General features: G+C 45.6%; 1 protein-coding gene across 3 annotated transcripts in view; it reads right to left on the reverse strand.

Moving 5' to 3' along the window:
- Positions 1 to 1671: 1671 nt before the first annotated feature.
- The window catches only part of NSMF (NMDA receptor synaptonuclear signaling and neuronal migration factor), a 54176-nt gene continuing 34387 nt past the window's right edge, over positions 1672 to 21460 (reverse strand). For all 3 annotated transcript variants that reach the window (XM_028714762.2, XM_028714759.2, XM_028714757.2), the window contains 8 exons: positions 19955 to 20076; positions 19416 to 19499; positions 18125 to 18158; positions 15684 to 15754; positions 13581 to 13660; positions 11150 to 11252; positions 10287 to 10362; positions 1672 to 9952 (listed from right to left, as the gene is read on the reverse strand). In XM_028714762.2, coding sequence (XP_028570595.2) covers positions 9855 to 9952; positions 10287 to 10362; positions 11150 to 11252; positions 13581 to 13660; positions 15684 to 15754; positions 18125 to 18158; positions 19416 to 19499; positions 19955 to 20076 — 668 coding nt within the window. In that variant the 3' untranslated portion in view covers positions 1672 to 9854. The remainder of the gene's footprint in view (positions 9953 to 10286; positions 10363 to 11149; positions 11253 to 13580; positions 13661 to 15683; positions 15755 to 18124; positions 18159 to 19415; positions 19500 to 19954; positions 20077 to 21460) is intronic.

Genomic DNA, 21460 nt, shown 5'->3' on the forward strand with positions numbered 1-21460 from the left:
TCACTTTTTTTTTATTTCTCTGTTTTATAATGTTCAATTTTATTTCCTTAATAACCCCCGCTTTCACTTTCTTTGATAAATCTGCAAATTAATATTGTGTTGTTGTGTTCCAATGGTTCTTTATGCTTCGTCCAGAGACACCACTGGAAGACAACATCTGGCAGCTAAGCCTACTGTAGGGTGAAGAGCAGGACTCAAAGCCACTTAACATTCCAGATTCAGGTCAGCAAAAGGGATTCCCTTCATCCTCTTCTGCTTCGCCCTCTGAAACCAAGCTCACAGATGGAAGCAACCACTGGGTCAGTGAAGCCACACCTTTGCTAAGGTCAACCCAGTTTCAGTAAGCCACATGTAAGCTTTTCTGCATTGTCAACAAGCTGGAATCTAGTCTGTATCTAGATCACTAAGGCAAAGCCAACTTTGGATTCTATTTTAGGCACCAAGTATAACAATAAATGAAGTATCAGATTAAGGCATGTTGGCTTAAAGACATGTAAATGTGTCACTTTACAGGAAATGAGAAGTTCTGCCAATTTACAGTCCCTTCCTGATAAGAGAAGCTTGATAAAATAAAGGGGGTGGGGTGGAAGTAAACACAAGCGGTCATGTTTGGAGCCTTGCTAGTTCTAGGGCTCCAGGGTCACTGACTCGAACATTGGAATACAATGGAATATCCGCTAACATTGCGGCTGCACCTGTGTTGCTGTTTTTAGAGATACTCTACAAGTCCTAAGGCAGTGGGGTCTTCCTAGGGTGAGGAGAGAGAAAGCCACAGAAAAAAGGTGCATGTGAATGGTGTGTTTAAGACTGATATATAAATGGCTGCCATGTGAATAAGTGCATGTCTACGAGGGCTAAGCTGTAGGCAACTGAGGGATGCTAGAAGGCAGGAACAATGAAGTCAGAAGCAAACAAATACACTAGAGAAGGGGTCGCTAATATGATGGCCTCCTGCTGTTGCTCAATGACTCATCATTCCTCACCATTGGTCAGCTGGCACTGATGGCAGCTGGAGTCCACCAATTTTGGAGGGACAATGTTGGTTACCTTTGCCAGGAAGACTATTGCTGTGCGTGCAAAGTCCCAGGCCAAACAGGAAGCTCTCCTGTCTAGAAACACCCAATAGCATGCTCAGGTAGGCAGAACTAGTTTGGATCCTGGAAACACATAATGCCCAGAAAGATGCTTCAGCATGGACTTGAAGATGCTTTGCTCTCAACAAAACCAAAACATAGGTCCCCACTTGCAAATTATATCATCATACTATTCTCCTGTGAGTTGCTTTAACAGATTGAAAAGTTGACCTACATAGCTTTTTCATTAAAATCTGATTATGCCCACTTTTTCTTCAAAGGGCTCAAGGTGTTACCCAGGGTTCTCCTCCTTCCCATTTTATCCTCACAACAACCCTGTGGGGTAGGTTAGGCTGGGAGACAGGGATTGGCTCATGGTCACCCAGTGGGGAATCTGAACCCTGGTCTTCCAGGTCCCAGTCTAACATTCTTACCACTACACTGACTCTGTATGTTCCAAATAAGTAAATTGTGTTCTGTATAATGAAAACATGAGTCTCCTAAATTCCTGTATAATGGGAACAATGCAGAGGGTGGTTGATAAACAAGGTGCATAGCAAACAAGGTATGTGTAGTGAAAAGAACAAAGGACACCAAATGTCAGTCATCCCCAAGGGTTCTTTTTATTAAATCACATCTGAAAACCTAGAAACTTTCATTTATTTCGGAAATGATAATTGAATACAGGTGAGTGAAACAGGAGATGAGAAGCCCAGCTTGAAGAGGCGGGAGGCGAAAGACCACCTGCACGATGATGAACCAACAAGGCCAGCCTTAAAACTACTTAAGGACAATGAAGGAGGTTTAGGAACTAAGAACTGTGTTGCTGGATCACACCAGAGTCCCAGCCTCTTCTTCCCAACAGTGGTAAATCAGATGGAGCCAGGGACTGAAAGCAAAGCTCCAGTTGTACCCAACATTTGCTGCCTGCTAGCGCCAAGGCTGTAGTGGAGAGGTGAGCAACCTACTTATGCCTCTTGCACAACTATGTTACACTGGTGCAAAACATTTCAGTAGCAGAGACAAGTATACTGCTAAGTGATTTTAATTCAGCGCTACATTGGATACAACCCATTGGCCTTGGTGGGAACCAACAAGATAATTCTTATGCTCACAAACCTCACCCTATACTCCTGAGGTCGGCGGCTGCTACAGAGAGAACTGCACATAATGCTATGGGAGGCAGCTCTCACCATCCTGACCACAGGCCATGATGGGAGGGACTGATGGGTGTTGTGGTCAAACAAGAAAAGGAGGGCACCCTGCTGTCTACCCTTGCACATCTGTTTTAGCATCTCCCACTGCAGAGGAGGCAAGTTTCTTCTGCAATGGAAGCAGCTGTGTTGAAAGTAGCAATTCCTAAATGCAGAGTTCGTTCTCTGTCCTTTAAATGTATCATAGCCTGTGTCTTTTACCAAAAGCATAACAGAAAACCATAAAGCAGCCCAGTTCCAACACTCAAAAGCTTTCCAGTTTCAGGAGATTCATCTGTGATGTTCCAAATATCTCTCTCACTGGGGGAATTAGACACAAGAAGCTAGACCTTGCTTTCCTCTTCTGTATTTATGTTACATTTTTATATGGCCCTTTCTAAAAACAAAACAAAACTCAGAGCAGCACCCAAGGTTCTTCTGCCCTTAAGCACACAATTTTATCCTCACAACAACCCTGTGAGGTAGGTTAGGCTGAGATATAGTGACTGGCCCAAGGTCATTCAATAAGTTTCATAGCCAAGTGAGAATTTGAATGAGGGACTCCCTGGTCATTACCTGCAGTGGTGAGCACTACACCACACTGAATGTCTTCTGTATGCCTCCCCCAGTAAACAAATATCTCCTTCAGATTATGCAGGACAGGTAATACTATCCACTTGTTTGTGAAAAACAAAAACTGAATCTATTCACCAACACAGCGTCCTTCGTGATAAGACCATGTCTATCAGTGCCACTAGTTTGCATCAATCCAACTTTCTAGTTACCCTCCAAATTGGGACATTGTGAAGACATTTAGCTAACTGTCATATTGGTGAAATGCCCTTGACATATAGCATCTTTTTTCTATCCCAGGCCTCAGTGTCACTCTACAACCCACTGTGGAGAGCACTATAGATGCTCAGACCAACCCAATCATCCCTTTTTGCACCAAAGAAATGGCAAGGCTGCAAAACAAGCTAACAGCAACCACAGAATTTGGCACATGCCCATCCAAAAGTCTAGGAATCTGGCCAAATATGATATTTCCCCTGTCCAAAGCTTGAGGCTCATAGCTACATCGGAGCCAGGATGCTATTTATGCTCAACAGAGAGAATGATCCTGGAAATCAAGATGGTAAGACATGGCATGGGCCTCACAAAATGGACTTCCTTGGAGAACACCAAGGGCCAGAAAGAATGGGGTTATTGTCACAGGAGACCCACCTGATGTGTTATTGCTGTATACTGGAATAGGTAAGTTCTAATGCAACCCCAGTACAGTCCTGGTCTTCAGTGAACAGTACAAATTGCCAATTGTAATGAGCAATGAAGTGAGGATAAAATGCCACCATGTCAGCTAATCAGTTATTTCATTTGATTATTTTTTTTAAAAAAAGGATTAGGTTTGGGACAAAATTCAGAGGTTCATGGCTTTAGAATGCACTGCACTCCTTGCCGTACACAATTTTTCCATGCCAGAAGCTCAAAAACTGAGGTACATGGTGCCCAAACAGAATTGTGTCCACATTGAGGCCACCTTCTGCTTGGGGACTTCCAGAACTGAAGCGCAGAAACACAATGGGGCATTGGGAAGAATGCAGTTGACTGTATTGAATGGTAATTTGTTATAGCTCAGTGAGGAAAACATCTTCCCATGCCGAAGATCCCAAATTCAGTTCCTGGCATTTTCAGAAGTAGAACTAGGAAAGACTTCTCTGCTTGAGAAACTTGGGAAACTGAGGGCATTCAGAATTAGGCAGACCAGTGGTCTGACTTAAGCTGGGGTGTTACTTATGTCACAAAGGCATGTATATATTTTGCAGGAGCAAAGAAGTGGGAAGCAATGGTTGGACACCAATCTCTTTCCCAGAACATTCTGATTTTGCTTGGTTTGCATTAAGAGGCAGTTGTGCAAGATAATTTTTTCTTCTGCCTTGCTAAGAGGGAATTTCAAAGAAAGCCCAGGAGCACTGCAGTGAATGGGGCTACTGTAGATTTACCAAAGTCCTCCCAGAAGATGACAGGAGGTATCCCCATCAGCCCTATGTCCACATGGTGCTCCAAACTGACCACTGCTGGTACTAAAAACCCACAAGAATTATGGTGGTTGTACCAGATTCATGTCATGCGGGGTGGTGCTGCTGAAACTGCATCACAAGAGAAAGCATGACTTTTAAAATGGGAAAGTACCCTACCTAGTAACAGCGTCTCCTTATATGAGTTCCCATAGTTCCATAGCATTCCCTGCACAAGGAAGTCCACCAATGCCACTTTATAGTGCAGAGTGGAAGGAGGCAGATAAAGACCTGACTTCTCAGAGACCTTCTGATTTGCCTTGCTTCTCTTTTCACTAAAGGGAATGTCTTTCATTAAATATTCAAATGCATAGTGTGGGGCTCTAAGTATTTATTCTGAAGCAAAAAGAATTAGTTCTTTGCATCAATGATTGAAGATTTGCAGGCATTTTACGTTCTGTAAAGATTATATTTAAATGAGTAACAAGTACTGAAAGGGATCATAGATCAGGCAGTGGTGCATCTGAAAAAGATGCATGGGCAGGCCATGCTTTTGGGAAAGGGTGGTAGCTCAGTCATAGAACATCTGCCTTGCATGCAAAAGGTTCCAAATTCAATCCCCAGCATCTCCAAGACAGGGCTGGGAAAGACTCTGTCTGAAACCCTAGAGAGCCACTGCCAGTCAGTATAGCTTTTCTCAACCTGAGGTCCTCAGAAGTTGTTGGACTACAACTCCCATCATCCCTAGTTAACAGGGCCAGTGATGATGGAAGTTGTAGTCCAACAGCATCTGGGGACCCAAGGTTGAGAAAGACTGGCATAGACAATACTGAGCTGGATGGATCTATGGTCTGACACAGCATAAGGCCGCTTACTATTTTCAATTCAGGGTTCATGGCAAATTGTCCTCTAAACACAGGAGTGTTGAAATGGTGCTGTTGTGGTTTCTCACACCATCAGTCAATAGACTTGTTTTTGAACTTTACATTTATTAAATAAAAATCAGTTCTGCAAAGAGGTGACATTGTATTCTGCTCAAGGAAAGCTGAATTTTGCAAACCACGTGGATGATGTACTGTTTCTCAGTGTTTGTATTTTACAGCATCCTGTTTTCACTGCACACAAAGGGGAACAAAAGCTATGCAAGGAGGCCACATGGCCTGAAAAGCCACCTCTACCTCCAGTTCTAATCACTGAGCACTGCCTGAGAAGTTGCAGCCTTATCATCCCATCCTCGAGGGCTAGAACCCTGCTCCCATCCTTTTTAACAAAACGCTTCTAGTGTGCAGTGGCCAAAAGGAGGGCTAAAAAAAGAGTGCCAGTGGGAAGAATTTTTGGGGTGAGGAATACTAAATTTGGCCCCAAATTCATAGACTTCAGGAAGGATATGCTGACCGATAGATTGCAAAGGGATCTTTTGTAGAAGGCAAACTGGATCAAGGAAAGCTTGAAGTGCCAGTACGTTTGAAGGGACAAAGTGGTAAAAGTAGGGCTATGTAAGAGACTGGCAGAAATGAGGACGAGTGTCTGTTCACCACATCCTCCAAGAAAATGACGAGCCGATGGCTTTGAACTACAGGGAGGTAGATCTGGTTACAACATAAGGAAACACTTTCTTACCGCAAATAAGAGTAGAGGTTCATGGATAGAACAAGGTACTCAGGGAGGGATATCAATGCATCCCTCTCCTGGGTGGTTCTCAAAGAAAAGCATTGGCTCTGACGAGACCCTTCCAATGGCACAACTCTACAACACACACACACACACACACACACAGAGAGAGAGAGAGAGAGAGAGAGAGAGAGAGAGAGAGAGAGAGAGAAAGCAGGCATCTCTAAGGACTGTTACACGCTCACAACTCTCCCCTACATTAAGATCTGGGAAATCAGAACATACAACTGTCACATGAAGCTGGAAACAGCTAGAAGGCAGGGCTTAAATTTTTTTTTAAAGGAACTAGACCAGGGCAGGGGCAAAGGAACAGGGCTGCAGTGGGGGCAGGCTGCCCCGGGTGTCACCAGAGGGGGGTGACAAAATGCTGGGCAGCACTCACAGTGGGGCCTGCAGCACGCCCAAGCCACGCATCTCTCCTGGGAGTGACGCAGTGGCTTGAGCTCCACTCTGCCCCAAACGGTCCGCTCTGCCCCAAACGGTCCGCCCGCTGCCTCCCCCCCAGCTGTAGGGCAGCTGAGTGGGAGGAGGCAGGCAGACTTCTCTGAGGCCCCATGGAACGTCCTGCCCCAGCTCGCCCTGCCCCTGGGGCACCGCCCCAGGCACCTGATCAGCTTGCTCCACTGCTGGACCAGGATGGTCCAATGTGCGGTCTGCCTTTCTGGGTGGCCTATGGCAACATTCGATGCTCCCCCCCCCCGCCAGTACTCTGCTGCCTTCCCAAAGCCCACCCGGCTTTGGGTAGGAAGAATGACTACTCTGACAGGGTACTAGAGTTCTCCTGCCTCCTTCCCAAAGCCTAGTAAGTGCTTTCCCAGCTCTAGGACCCCCAGTTAGCCATCTTTGGGAAGGCAGTGCAAATGCTAAGGGTGTGTGTGTGTGTGTCAAATTTTGGCCTCCTCACCACTCTGTATGGCAAGGGCAGTGTGTGGCCTGTGAGTTCTGTGTCAAAGTGCCCTTGCAGCCTACTTGGACCATCCTGACCTAGACAGATTTATGGAGGCCAAGTCTATCAGTGGTTATCAGCCACGAGGACTAAAAAGAGAGCCTCCATGTTTGCAAGCAGTCTACCATAGATATTTGGATACTAGAGGTGAAGTTGCAGTGGCTGCCTCCTCCATTGTACACCCTGCTTACGAGCTTCTCTGCAGGGTCATTCAAGGGGTGGTTGCTGGGAGATTGACTGCTGGATCTGACAGACCTTTATTCTGTTCCCCTGTGATACAGTTCTTTAAGTGTGATTTCCTTGTGCCAAATTTTTTTTATGGACCAGGAAGATGCCATGCTGGCTGCCTGATCTGCGACATACAGCACAACGCAGGTTCTGCACTCAGCTTTCTCTCATGCTGAGATTTCCTGTGTGTGAAGAGCATCATGTATGAAGCGGTCCCCATCCCACCAAACTGCTGCCACTACCCTCACCTCCACGCAGAGGCTTTGTGCTAGGGAAGAAGTGTTTGGTTGCCCCCTAGTGGCACAGCTAAGATGGTAAAACATTCCCACTCCCCACCCCCTCACCCCTTTTAAAGAAAAAATAGTCCTTTGCTTAATTAAGTATTTGCTCGACAGTGTCTGTGAAAAGCAAAAAATAGAATCAAAGCCTTGTCCCCTGCTTTGCATAACAAACAGCTATGAGCCAACTGTGTGGGTTAAACAGTCTTGAGTTAATGTTTTTCCTAAACTGTCTAACTTTTGTTCTTGAATAGTTATTTCCAACTACTTTTCCACTTTAGCTTCAGATCTTTTGATGATTTGTTTTTTAGGAGGGGCGCGCAGGCACACACATCCACAAATTCCCCCACTTGGATCTTTCCCCCCAGCGCAATATTGAAATTTATGTTCTCCTGTGTGCGGTTCTCAACGAAGGATTGCCACTGACAGATAAAATGACAGGTTGTAGAATACAGTTGCTGTACAGATTTACAAAAACAAGAAAAACCCTTCAGGTTTTTTTTTTTTAAAGAAACATATTAAAAAATTTCTTTATGATTGAAACAGGAAAATTCCAAAATCTAAAACACCCATTGCCATTTGAACAGTGTGGATTTTACAGCAGCACTCTCTTGCTACCTGGGATGCTCTCGTTAACGCCGCTTCTCAGAACAGCTTTTGTAGCATTAATATGGGCAGACAGTGAGGGTTGCGGTTCCGTCATCTGCCCTGGCAATGGTACAGATATCAAGGGTGCATGGAGACCATCACAACAATGGAGAACATGGGGTGGTGGACTTGTTAAAGTGGGGTTTTCGTTTTACCACAAGAAAGTGCATATATACTTGTTTTCACTTCACAATCTTCTTAGAAACTAAGAAAAATAGGGGAGGCCAACTGAGTGCTTCCAAAGTACTTCGCTTCATGGAAAGAAGAAAGACCAGGAAATTCCACCCAAAATAACCAGGGAGACTACACCTTTGTCACAAAGTGCAGGTTCCTCAGGTATTCATATCACCTGAATAGGTAGGAGGACCACAAGAAAACCTAAAACGTGGCTATGTCACAGCACTTCTTCCAAAAGGTAAATAAGCACAGGTCTGGATCATCCAAACTACGATCAATCACAGATAATAAACAAGCCCAGTATGTGGTAAGAGCCAGTTTGCTACCAGCAAATTCCCTTCTCTGTGCAAAAGAAGGGGGTGGGGGGTGGGGAGAAAGGGACACCATATCCCTATGTTGAAATTCTGAACCATACACAAGCAGATGACATTCCCTCTGTAACTAAGCTGTTCCAGCAGACATTTCCCCGATTCCTTATACAGCAGCCATCTTTCAGAGAGAGAGAAAACCCAAACAACTAGGTTAAGTGCAGCAAGAGAGAGTCTTTCGAAAGATGGCTATTCATTTCTAGTTTGCAATATATCTACTTTCGGAAACAGACCAAGATCCTTCTTGGCCATGTTGTTGTATATCTAAAGGGAAAAAAACGGCTGGCAAAAGAACATTTCGCCAAGCTGCAAATCAGAAATTTGCTTGAAAGGACACCTTGACCCTTTTAAGAGAGCCCACAGTTGAAAAGTGTCCCTCCACAGCTAACCTGGAAACCAAGTAACAGCAGACATGCAGGTCTGCAGGAAAAAAGCGTGTGAGAAAACCACCCTGCTGGTGATTACATATATATATATATATATGTCTACAGAAGATATATTCCTATTTCAAATATATTTTCAAGCAGACCAAAAATATCTCATCTATTAGTTACTGATGTGTGTTTACAGCATTAGCTAATTAAATATTCCCTCTATTCATATAAAAAAGTGTGTGTGTGCGTGTGTGTGTATGCATACACGCACAAACACATATACATATATATGTATATATATCCTATTAAAATGGACAAGATTTTAAAGCCTGAACTTCCTTTAATCCATTTCGGACCATTTCAGACCTCACATCTCAAAAGCACGCAGGGTTGAGCATGGTGTTCCTTTGCCTGTGAAAGAAGAGGCAACATCCGCACATGAAACCACAGGGCATTGCACACAGGCGATGCTTCCCCCATTCTGGTAGCACGAGAAGAAGGGGGCGGGGGAATAAAAGATGATCAGTTGAGTTTTTGTAGTTAAGAAAACCTGAGCTTGGAATGTCTGTTTAAAAAGGACCTGCAATGGAGTTTGGCCTTTTGTGATCAAAAAATCAGCTCAGTTCCACGAGGATATTCCTATCCTGTCCTGTTCCAACAGCGCTCCCTCCATCAGACACTGCACTCCAGGTAAGCAGGCTGCACGCTCCAAGTCTCCCGACGTTCCGACAACACTCCTGTTTTGCTCTGCAGCACAAACTACCACCCCAGACGGGGCGCCTAAGGCCTCCCCTGTGCCTGCGAAAAGGTCTCTCTCTTTCCCTCTGCACGACACTTGGGACTCCAATAAAACCAACCCACTCTCAGCCACCGCTCGCTTGGCTCACAAGATGTCATCGTAATCCAAAAGCTTGGAGTGCTGGCGGGTCTTCCAGAGGCGGTAAAGGCGGAAATCGAAGTAAGTCTCGATCATTTGCTTCCCTGGAAACACAACACAGAGAAGGCCGAGTCAACACCACGTAGCAAGGTTCAGTCAACGTCTAAGGAAACTATGTTGGTGTAACCCCTTGGAGTCCACATTTCATGGCCCTATCTGCAAACTAAACATTTGTAGCTCTGCTATGCCACTTTAAACAGTTATGGTTTCCCCCCAAAGGATCCTGGGAACTGTAGTTTGTTAAAGGTGCTGAGAACTGTTAGGGAGATTCCCCATTTGTCTTCAATGAGCTACAATTCCCAGAAAAGTTCAACAATAAGCCCCCCTTCCCAGAGGACTCTGGAATCAGCCTCCACACCAAGCAACAGAGCAACCTACCTTGAGCAGAGAGTTCGAGAGGAGATTCAAAAGTAACCCGACAGGGGTTCATCAGATTCTTCAGATTTTGGAACAGCTGAAAGGCAAAGGAGCTTCCCAATGACTGATTTCTGGCCAGGGTCACTGTTTGCAGTTGGCAGCCTTGGGCAGCTGCCAATTGCACAGCTTCTTGCCAGGGCCCACGGCTGGTGGAGCACAGGAATCTGCCTTATACTAAGCCAGGCCACCAGCCCATCTAGGTCTATACTGACTGTCAGCAGGGTTTAAGGCGTTTCCTAGCACTACCAAAAGATGCCATTGGAGATTGAACCTAGGACCTTCTGCATGCAAAGCAGATGCACTGCCATTGAGCCATGGCTCTTCCCCACTACCCAGTATGTTTCACTACTGTGATATCAGACAGGAAGACTTTGAGAAGTTATTTCCAGAAAAGAACAGCGCAGAGGACAGAGCTGGACCAGAACTGCTACAGAAGCCCTCTAGAGCTCTCTATCTGGCTCTTGGAACTCTCCCTGGACATGCCCACTCCCCACCAGGCCTGGCCTGCATGCTCCATGGAAACTTTTGCCTATCTGGGATGTAAACTGTTGTAAACTTATCGTCATGCTTCTTGCTTGCTTTGAAGGGAGGATGGAATAGGGGGTATGCATGTGTGTGCACATGTAGTAACTGATTTGCATAGCTGGGATGTGGCTTACTGTGCAGAGGTACAAATCACATCTATTGCCCCACCCAATTTTTTCCTTTGGTTCCACCCACCACTGGCCAGTGGGTTTCTCAGCCCTCAGAGGTTGAAACAGGTTCCCCAACACTGTGCTGGAGCCACCTGGAGCCTCTCTGGGGAACAAGGCAGCAGGCCTCACCTTCTCTCCATTGTGGTTCCCGAGCACGTAGCACCCCATTATGTGAATGACATTTGGCTCCGGGTTCAGCTTGCTCATCAGGTGGCCCAGCCGCTTCCAGAAACTGGGGGGGGGGGGGGAGAGAGAAGATGGAAGAACCCGTTAGTCAGTCACAGAGGGGTCCTGTCAATTGCCATATGACCTTTCCTGGCTGGCTGGTTGCCTAATGTGTGAAGTGCAGGCGAATGGAACTTGCCCCCACCATGCCTGGGCTCAGAGACACCCACCACCAACACAAAACAGAGTGAAACCTTCCTTGGGAGGTTGTGAACTTTCCTTCCTTGGAGGTTTTTAAGCTTTAGCTGAGATTCCTGCATTGCAGAGGGTTGGACAATTCTCTGACCAAAAACATGTGTGTGCAGTCCATTTTGGGAGCCCTCCTTTTTTATGGTGTGTTCACAATGATCTGTGCTTATGTTGGTATTGGGACAGTTATATGTGGTCCCACTTTCAATAATGTTCATGCAAACCAGGATTGGTGGGGAGTTCAGTCCCACTTTGTGTGGTATTTCCCCTGCCTCCCCCAGTGGGTCAACTCTATTGACAGGTGCAAAGGACCGCCCACCTGGCACCAGAGTGATGTCAGATGATCAACAGCTGAGTGGTCAAAGCTGGTCTGCTGGGGTGGCAGGATATCAATATTTGGCTCACTGGATCAAAAAGGTTTTCCCACCCATGCCTTAACCCAGTGATTCACAACCCACTCAGGAAGATAATAATAATAATAATAATAATAATAATAATAATAATAATAATAATCCTAAACAGCAGCAATTAATTGCATGTTTATTCAAAATCCAATGAAAACTATCTAGTTTAATTAATTCAACAAAATTGATGAACTTGATCCAGTGACACCAGTTTTTCAAAGTTTGATAGTCATTATGCCATCAGCATTGCCCTTCCAACCCCTTGCCTCTTAGTAATTCCACTGCCCACCCAGTGGAATTTGGGAACCCCTGTTTAAACCCACTGTTTCACCTCTGACTGCAAATAGTTGTTTCCCTCCCATGTCCACTTTTGCAGATCATTCACTGGTGCCTGGTCTGCTGAAGTCTTTACCCACTAGTTGCACCAGCCTTTGGCCAGCTGGCATCCTCCAGGCACTTTGGACTACAACTCCCAACAGCCCCAAACAGCACAGATTGATGCTAACCTTCCCCTACCTCAACCCCCAGGTAACGTCAAGCTTTGGCATATAACAGAGAGGTAGTGTGGTGCAGTGATTAGATCGTCAGGCTAAGCCCATTGGCGGAGGAAGAGGAGGGCGGGGGGAGCGTACCGCCCCCGGCATCACGATCCTGGTGGGGTGCCATCATGGCTGCCCCCCCCACTGGGTGCCACACCCCCAGGACGCGCACCACACCCCTGTGAGTGGCGCACCACGCCCCCCCGGGATGTGCGCCAGCCACGCCCCCACCTGCTCTCTGCCCCTGGTGCTGGAGCATGAAGCTCCACCCATCTGGGTTCAAACCTCTACAAAGCTCACTGAGCTACTGTTGTCTCCCAAGTGCTCCATCCCAGAACTGATTGGTGCCTGCTCTTTCAGCACCAATAAATAAAGGCTTAATTATTCACTTGGGCCTGTGAGTGATTCACTGGCCTCTATGCTTGCTGCTTTGAGGTTTGCTCAGTCGTGCTGTTATGATTTTAGTATTGATGTGTTACTTGGTGTGTTTTTTTGTTGGCTATGTATTTTTATTGGCAATGAGTTTTATTTTATGGGCAATCAATCTGTAGTTCGCTCTGGGATCATCTTCTATGGAGAAGAGTGGGGTAGAAAGATTTTAAATACATAAATGTGTTTGAAGGGTAGGACAAAAACCATGTAAGACAGTCAGCCAAGGGTGATTGGTTCTGGGCCAACACATCCCAGATTCTGCACCAGAGAGATCTGAATGCAGCGATCCATACATAAATCCCACAAACATGAATGTATTTGCTTATTTATTTTATGCTGTTTAATGCGCTGCAGGAGGTTGGTCTAGGTGATCCTTGGATTCCCTTCCAGTTCTACGATTCTATTTTGCTACTCAGGAGGGGAGAGTTCTATTGGAGGTCATGAAAGCTTGCTTTCTCCCAATCAACAACAATCTGGAAGCTTCTCCAGATTCCAAATTCTATGCAAAACCCTGCACAATTGCTGTGCACATGTAGAGATTTCAGACAGCCAAAATGGACAGGCAATTTTCTGCAGTCCTAAGAACTGGAAACTATATTGTTGTTATTATTAGAATTTATATACTGCGCCCTATACCAGCTGGTCTCAGTATAGTTCACAGTGAATGCTGAGATGTTGAAACTTTAGTCCAAAGTTCCACACATGCAGGATACACATAGCTGTGGCTCCCAAATGAGAAACAAGCAAAAAGTCCAGGATCCTCTCACTCACTAGATCATGTCTTCCTCCTTCTCCACTTTTGCAAAGGTTGCAACTTTATTCTTCAGAAGGTACAAGTGGCCTGGACCGCCCTGCAGGGGGAAAAGAGGCAGAGTCTGGAGAAACAGCCTGCGTGTGCTGCAGTAGAGCTGTTGCAGTTACTGCTTTTCCTTTCTTATTTGGCCAGCTTCACCTAACGGGAGGCACTTATTATTCATTACATTTATTTGCTGCTTGCAACAAAAACGTCTCAAAGTGACTTACCATTATAAAAACATACGTAATGCAAAACTTAACATGCACCAAACAAATAAATAAAAGAACCATTAATTATTAAAAGTATTCATTTTTCAGTGGATTACAAAGGACAAATCCTACCCCCCCACACACACACTCTACTAAAAGCTGAATAGGAGACCCCCTGTTCTCTTCACAGAGCTGCAATTCCCAGAGTTCTCTGGGAAGCACTGATTGTTAAACCACTCTGGGAATTGTAACTGTGAGGGAAATTGGAGTTTCCTAACAACTCCGAGCACCTTGGACAAACTAGAGCTCCCAAAATTCTTTGGGGGGGGGGGAGTGATGACAGTTGAAAGTGGTATCATAGAGCTTTAACAGCATGGTGCAAATGTGGTCTTAGAAGAGGCTTCCCCCTGCTCTTTCACATAAGAGAAAACACCTCTACTAAGCTGCTGCTTGCATCCTCAAAAGGCAAAGGAAGTGTGTCTGTTGCTTTAGAACTTTTGTTTGAACATGCAAATTAATCAATTAAAAAAACCATACAATCAGTCAACTATCATTCTTAAAAGCCTTGCTTTCCAGTGATTTAACACTGAAATTCTGCTAATGTTTATGCAGAAACAAGCCCCGCTTGAGTTCAGCAGGGTTCACTTACTTGAAAGTGCACCCCATGTTACAGACTTCACTGATTACATTTTAACAGATCTCTATATTGCAAGAAATTTCAGAGGAAAAGTTGACATTCCCCAGGAAGTGGGGCTGATTGTGAAACCACTTCAGGAACAGAAGCTCTGTGAGGGAAGCAAGGGGTCTCCTAACAACACTCAGCACACTTAATTAACTCTAGCTCCCAGAATCCTTTGTGGAAAGCCATGACTGTTCAAAGTGGTATCATTGTGCTTTAAATGTACAGTGTGAATGCGGACCAATAAAACTCCAAATATGCCCAGAGAAGAAGGTATTGCTGAACAAGAGAACGCCCACAGGTATTGGGCGTGTGTCTGATGGGGTAGAAATGTGAAAACTCCAGGCCTTTTGTGTACTCTGCTTTGTTTTGGAAATTTCAACAACGTACAATTGAAAAAGGATAAGGAGGTGGACCAGGCAACACACAAACAAGGGCTTTGACATTTAGAAGATAATAATGAGAATAGCCAGTCCTGATTAAGCCAGAGTGCTTAAGAAACATGACACATTTTCTAGGCCTTTGGAGGTGGCAGTCCGGTGGGGGTTAAGTATAGACTTTCCAACCTCCTTCATGAATCAGCACCAACAAAAATGGAGGCTCCAGGAAAAAAATCTGCTGTTGGTGGTTGCCAAGGGGAGGGAACAGACCTGGAAGATGGTGCTGTGCAGTCTAGCATCTCTCAAAAATTGGGAGGGTGAAGCAGAGAGGGGAGTTTATGATGGGATGGGGGACCTCAAGCCCAGGGGGGTGAATGCGGCCCTCCACCCGCCCCATCTGGCCCTCAGAACTCTCTCCAGGCCACACCCCTCACTGCCCCCTCCCCTGAGTGTGTTTGCCTGGCTGCAATGTGTCCTTGAACCCTGTTCATGCCTTTTGCCTGCCCTGGTGGAGGGCAGAAAGGAGTGTGTGTATGTCAATCTCTGTAGAAAACTAGCCTACTGTACAAAGGCAAAATTGTGATTCATTCCTCCGCCCACATTTGCCACTGGCCCAGCCTACCACTGTCATGTGGCCCTCAGAAGGCTGCCCAGAAGGAAATCTGGCCCTCGGGCTGAAAGGACTTCTTCAGTCCAGCTTCTTGAGAACAACCAATAGGGGGAAGGGCTGGGGGAAAGTTGTGAACGAGGCAGTGGTAAGTGAATCCAAGATTTGGGAAGGAAAGGGACGACCAGGGGGCATTTATATACCTGACAAAAAATCAGCATCTTCCAGATTTTGCAGCCCTTCCGGTAGATGTTCAGCTTCTTCTCAATTTCCTCTATGGAAGAAAGGGAAGGGGCAGGTGGGGGGGCAGGGAGGGAAGAGAAGGGTATATAAGACATGTACAGCATGCAGGAAATGGCTTTGACCAAGGTGCAGATATCACCATCATGGTGGAATCAAAGGGCTGGTCCATAAGAACTTAATGGCAGTCCTACTGGATCAGGCCAATGACCCATCTAGTCCAGCATCCTGTTCCCACAGCGACCAACCAGATTCCCCATTGGGAAGCCCAAAAGCAGGACCTGAGCACAAGAGCAGAATTCTACCCTCCTGTGAGTTCCAGCAACAGGTACCGTGGTGCCCCGCAAGACGAATGCCTCGCAAGACGGAAAACCCGCTAGATGAAAGGGTTTTCCGTTTTGGAGGTGCTTCGCAAAACGAATTTCCTATGGGCTTGCTTCACAAGACGAAAATGTCTTGCGAGTTCCTGCAGGGTTCCCCCCCCTTTTTCCCAAGCCGCTAAGCCGCTTATCAGCTGATCCGCTAAGCCGCTTAACAGCTGATCCGCTAAGCCGCTTAACAGCTGATCCGCTAAGCCGCTTAACAGCTGATCGCTAAGCCGCTTATCAGCTGATCCGCTAAGCCGCTTAACAGCTGATCGCTAAGCCGCTTATCAGCTGATCCGCTAAGCCGCTTAACACCTGATCCGCTAAGCTGCTAAGCCGCTTATCAGCTGATCCACTAAGCCGCTAATAGCGCTAATCCGCTAATGGGCTTGCTTCGCAAGACGAAAAAACCGCAAGACGAAGAGAATCGCGGAACGGATTCTTTTCGTCTTGCGAGGCACCACTGTATTCTGAATAATTGCTGCCTCTGGCAAATGGAGGCAAAGCAAAGCCATCATGGTTAATGGCCACTGATAGCCTTCTTCTCCATGAATCTGTCCAGTTCTCTTTTAAATACATCACTGCTTCCGGTGGGAGTGAGTTCCATAGTTTAACTATGTGCTGTGTGAAGCAAAGCATTTTCCGTGGTGCATTTAAATGTTTTTCCGTCAGCAGGTCTGGAGGGGAGGTTAAAGAAATGTCAGCATAAATACCCCTGCAAATCTGCAGAGGTAAAATTGATAACTTGAGTTCTTATGCAGAGTTCTTTTTATCATGATATACCGTATTTTTCGCCCCATAGGACGCACTTTTTCCCCTCCAAAAATGAAGGGGAAATGTGTGTGCGTCCTATGGGGCGAATGCAGGCTTTCGCTGAAGCCTGGAGAGCAAGAGGCATCGGTGCGCACCGACCCCTCTCGCCCCCCTCCAGAGGTCTCCCCGTGCTTCGGGTGAGTGTCCGCAAGCCTCGCGCGCCTGGCAGGAGGTCCCACTGGGCGCGCGAGGCTTGGGGCGGCAGCCTGCAGCCCGAAGCACGGGGAGCCGTCCGGGGGGCGCCCTGTGCTTCAGGCGGGTGTGTGCAAGGCTTGGGGCGGCAGCCACGGCTGGGGGGGGGTGAAATAAATTTTTTTTTATTCATTCCCCCCCCCCCAAAAAAATGAGGTGCGTCCTATGGGCCGGTGCGCCCTATAGGACAAAAAATACGGTACCTAAGATTTTTTACCGAACTCTTTTTACAGAAATTGCCAGGATGATCAGATGCATCTTATGCTTCCAGATCAGAACATATCCATTCACCTCTTCGAGGGTGGCTAATGTTCTCCTGCATGTAAAACTTGCCAGGAATTAATTTTAACAAACTTATAATTTCATATTTTTTTTGCACCCAGCATTTTATAACACAATGCATTTACTAGTAATTTGACTGCTATGGTTTTCTATTTTGCTTTGCGTTACTTTATATATGCATGTAAAAAGTTTCCTTCTGAATACAGTGGTACCTCTGGTTACAAACTTAATTCGTTCCGGAGGTCTGTTCTTAAGCTGAAACCGTTCTTATCCTGAGGCGTGCTTTTGCTAATGGGGCTTCCCGTTGTGCATGCGCCTCTGGCGTGCGATTTCCGTTCACATCCTGGGGCAAAGTTCGCAACCAGGAACAGCTACTTCCGGGTTAGCAGAGCTTGTATCCTGAAGCATTCGTAACCAGAGGTACCACTGTATTGGTCATTGGCCACAACAGAGAAGTTGGTTGATTGTCTACTCCTCTTTTAAAACCCTCTGTGCTGACTGAGGCTGAAGGGGATTGCAGTCCATCAGGCCTAAGAAGATTAGAAGGAGGCCAGCAAAAGGCACCCCAGCCCTTCCTTCCCCTTTTCTCTAGAGATGAGCTTCCTTTGGAGCCAGTGCGGTGTGAAGAAACCTTTGTCTTGCATTCAGAACTAACAGTGAAGCAAAGGTTCTAGCCATTTGTCTCAGGGCACAATGTCACCCACCAGTCCCAGTCCCGTTCAATTCAGCTTAATTACCAAACACTCACGTACCCAAAATATCATCAAAGGTGGCATGCTCGTGATCCTGGAAGCAAACAAACAGAGAGGCATTGCTTTTTTATTTTAAAAACACACCACATTTCAATCCATCAGAAAGGCACAAAGCGCATTGTGCTAGGCAGAAAAAAGTGATACTAACTTTTTTAACGAGTTGGAACATAAGAAGGGGCCTGCTGGATCAGGCCAATGGCCCGTCTGGTGCAGCAATCTGATCCCACAGTGGCTAACCAGAAACCCATAAGTAGGACCTGAGCACAGGAGCGCTCTCCCTTCCTCTGATTTCCAGCAACTAGTATTCAGAAGCACTTGTAGTTAGCAGCCATTGATGGCATTTTCTTCCATGAATTTATCCAATCCTCTTTTAAAACCATCCAAGTGGCTAGTCAGATGAGTGGGATACAAATAATAAAATTACTACTACTACTACTATTATTATTATTTAAGCTACCTCTGGAATAGAGCCAAAAAAGAGTTGAATTTTGAGCATGCCCTGCTATTATTATTATTATTATTATTATTATTATTATTATTATTATTATATTTGCTTGTGCTATGCTGTAACATGCCACTGATGGAATATTATTTATTTATTAATAACAGCACAGACTCTTCTTTACAGCTAACGTTTCCAACCTCTGTCACATGGGAATAATCCAGGAAGAGAAGGAAAACAACCACTGTACTGGCCAAGTTCAATGCCCACGTTTAATGTGATCTTCCACCAATCTTCTGCCTTCAATTTATTTATGGATTTGAGATACTTCTATCCCACTCTCCAACCAAAATAGAACTCAGAAACAGCCAACAGCATGGAGATTCAAATAACATAGAACAGCCTGATAAAATGTTATAATAATAGAATCAGCAATAGAGTGCAGATGATTGGTTTAGCTTTACCGGGAATCACCCTAAAAGAGATATATTAATTATTATTATTATTATGGATTTATAACCTGCCTTTTTCCCAAGTTGGAATTCAACGCAGCTTACAACATTTAAACGCAACATTATAAAATGCAAAGCGACACAACCAAACTAATTGAAAACAATGTTAAAATACATCAGAACACATTTGGAACCAGCAATTTGTCATGGTTTGCCCTGACACCAGCCCAGTGATCAGCACTGCCTGCTCCTTAGGTTCCAAAGACCTTTCTGACCAGACTAACCTCCCTTGGGAGGGAATTCCTCAATATACGCTTTCTGGCACTTGGCGAAGTGATGCCACTTCAGAAAATTACTAAGATGGAATGGACCATTGAGGTCTTGTGCTATGACTTACATAGAGGATGGGGATAATGGACTGGTCATCCCGGCGGATGATCGTCGGAACATACTCAGCTTTGGGCACCTTGGAGGAAATGAGCTGGAAAAATTGAAGGAGAAAGAAAGAAGGAGAGACAATTAAAATGGGCACAGAAGGGAGGTGGGGAGTGGCAGGGGCAAGTGGACAAGGGCCACATCCCATATATGGAGGCCTGAACTGGTTAATTCTTTATTCTACAGGACAACCCCACAACCACTTGTCTCCTCAGCTCATACCCCTCATTGGCCCTGCTTCACTGTATCCTTGAATAAGGCTTTTGCCTAGCTGAGATCATGCCTCCTGCCTGCCTGGAGGACACAGAGGGGTGAGCATCTCTGAGTGTGTCTAGCAAAAATGATTTTTTCCCTCCATTGCTCTGCCCACTTTTGCCTCTTGGACTGCTGGCATGTGTACCCCCAAAGTTTTCCTGTGATGGGATGTGGCCCTTGTACTGATAAGCGTTCCCCACCTCTGCCCTTGGCAGCTGCCCGTACTGCTTTTTGGGTATTGCTCACCATGATCTTGGGTGGGATGAAGTCTTCCCCACTGCAGGCTGCAGCCTCAAGCTCTTTCTCTGCCTCCCAGTTCAAGTCAACACCCTTGTCAAGTGCACAGCAAGAATCCTGGAGCTCATGGCCTGGAGATACAGAGGGAGAAGCATTGCAGAGGGGTCCTTATGCACATGAACACACACATACAATGTTCTAAAGTGTCCTGGTTAAAAAGGGGCCCACATGCACATTGGCCTCCTTCCTCACATGATCAGACCAGCAATTAAGAGGCCCCAACAGATGATCAGAGATGAAGCCCGGAAGATGCCTGCTGTCGAAACTGTAAAAAGGGGAGACCAAAACATCAGAGGCTGGTTGCTGCCTTTAGGATGCAGATTCTGAAAGAGTTATGTTGGCTGAGCATTCCCCTTTGAACCCAATTCAAGGATGCTTATCTTCCTGTCTTACTTAGTTTGCGTCTTTGCCACATTGCCTAATACCAAGGACTTCCTAGGGGGCTTACAGCAGGGTTAATCTTTAGAGGGGGCTCCTTAGAAGCATGTGGAATGATGGCATGGGTGAGAGCTTTCTCTGTGGAAGCTCCCTTGTGGTGGAACTCCCTCCCCATACAGAGGTGTCCATCATCTTGGACTTGACCGGTTGACACCGACACATGAATAGACCTTTTCAGTGGTGGTTTCCCCTTTGTGGAATGTCCTCCCTTAGAGAGGGGCATCTGTCTCCAGCATTATTAACTTCCAGGAATGATTTGAAACATTCCTGTCTACACAGGTGTTTGGTGGCTGAAGAATACTGTTTCTGGTATCTTCAAGATCACTGGATGGAAGTATGTTTTTAATCTATTTGCTTCTAGAATGTTTTAGGTGTAATTGTCTTTAGAATGCTTTAATCAGAATGTGTTTTGTTTTGCTTTGTTTTCATCTTTAAATCTGTTTGCTGCCCTGGGCTTCTGGGCAGGATATAAATTTATTAAGTAATAAAAGTATTATAACCTTTGTCACAGAGCTTTCACCATTTGCTGAAGATGAAACTCTTTGCTCTGGTCTTTGACAACTAAGATTCCTTTGCTTTGAGGAACCCATAATCTTGAGTTGAATTCATACTGTTCTGTTCCAGTTGGAATGTTTCAAACTTCTTTAAAATCTTTAACTCTTTTGATCTGTTTTTATACCTATATATTAAAATTGCAAGCCACTCTAGGAGCATAGGATGAAAGGCAGGTAAGAAATCTTATAAATGAATAAAGTGGTGATACCACAGAGGTTCATTGGTGGAATGGTCTCCCCTTGTCACTCTGACTGGCACTGCTATCGTCACAATGATAGCTAGTGTGATGTAGTGGTTAGAGTTTCAGACTAAGACCTGGGAGACCAGGGTTCAAATCCCACACTCAAGCATGAAGCTCACTAGGTGACCCTGGGCCAGCTCACCTACCTTGTAGGGTACTTGTGGAAATTAATTGAGGAGTGGAAGAACCACTTGAGCATCTAAAAAGGTTTTACTCTACTG

Source organism: Podarcis muralis, chromosome Z (genome assembly GCF_964188315.1).
Source record: "Podarcis muralis chromosome Z, rPodMur119.hap1.1, whole genome shotgun sequence".
Classification (NCBI taxonomy): domain Eukaryota; kingdom Metazoa; phylum Chordata; class Lepidosauria; order Squamata; family Lacertidae; genus Podarcis; species Podarcis muralis.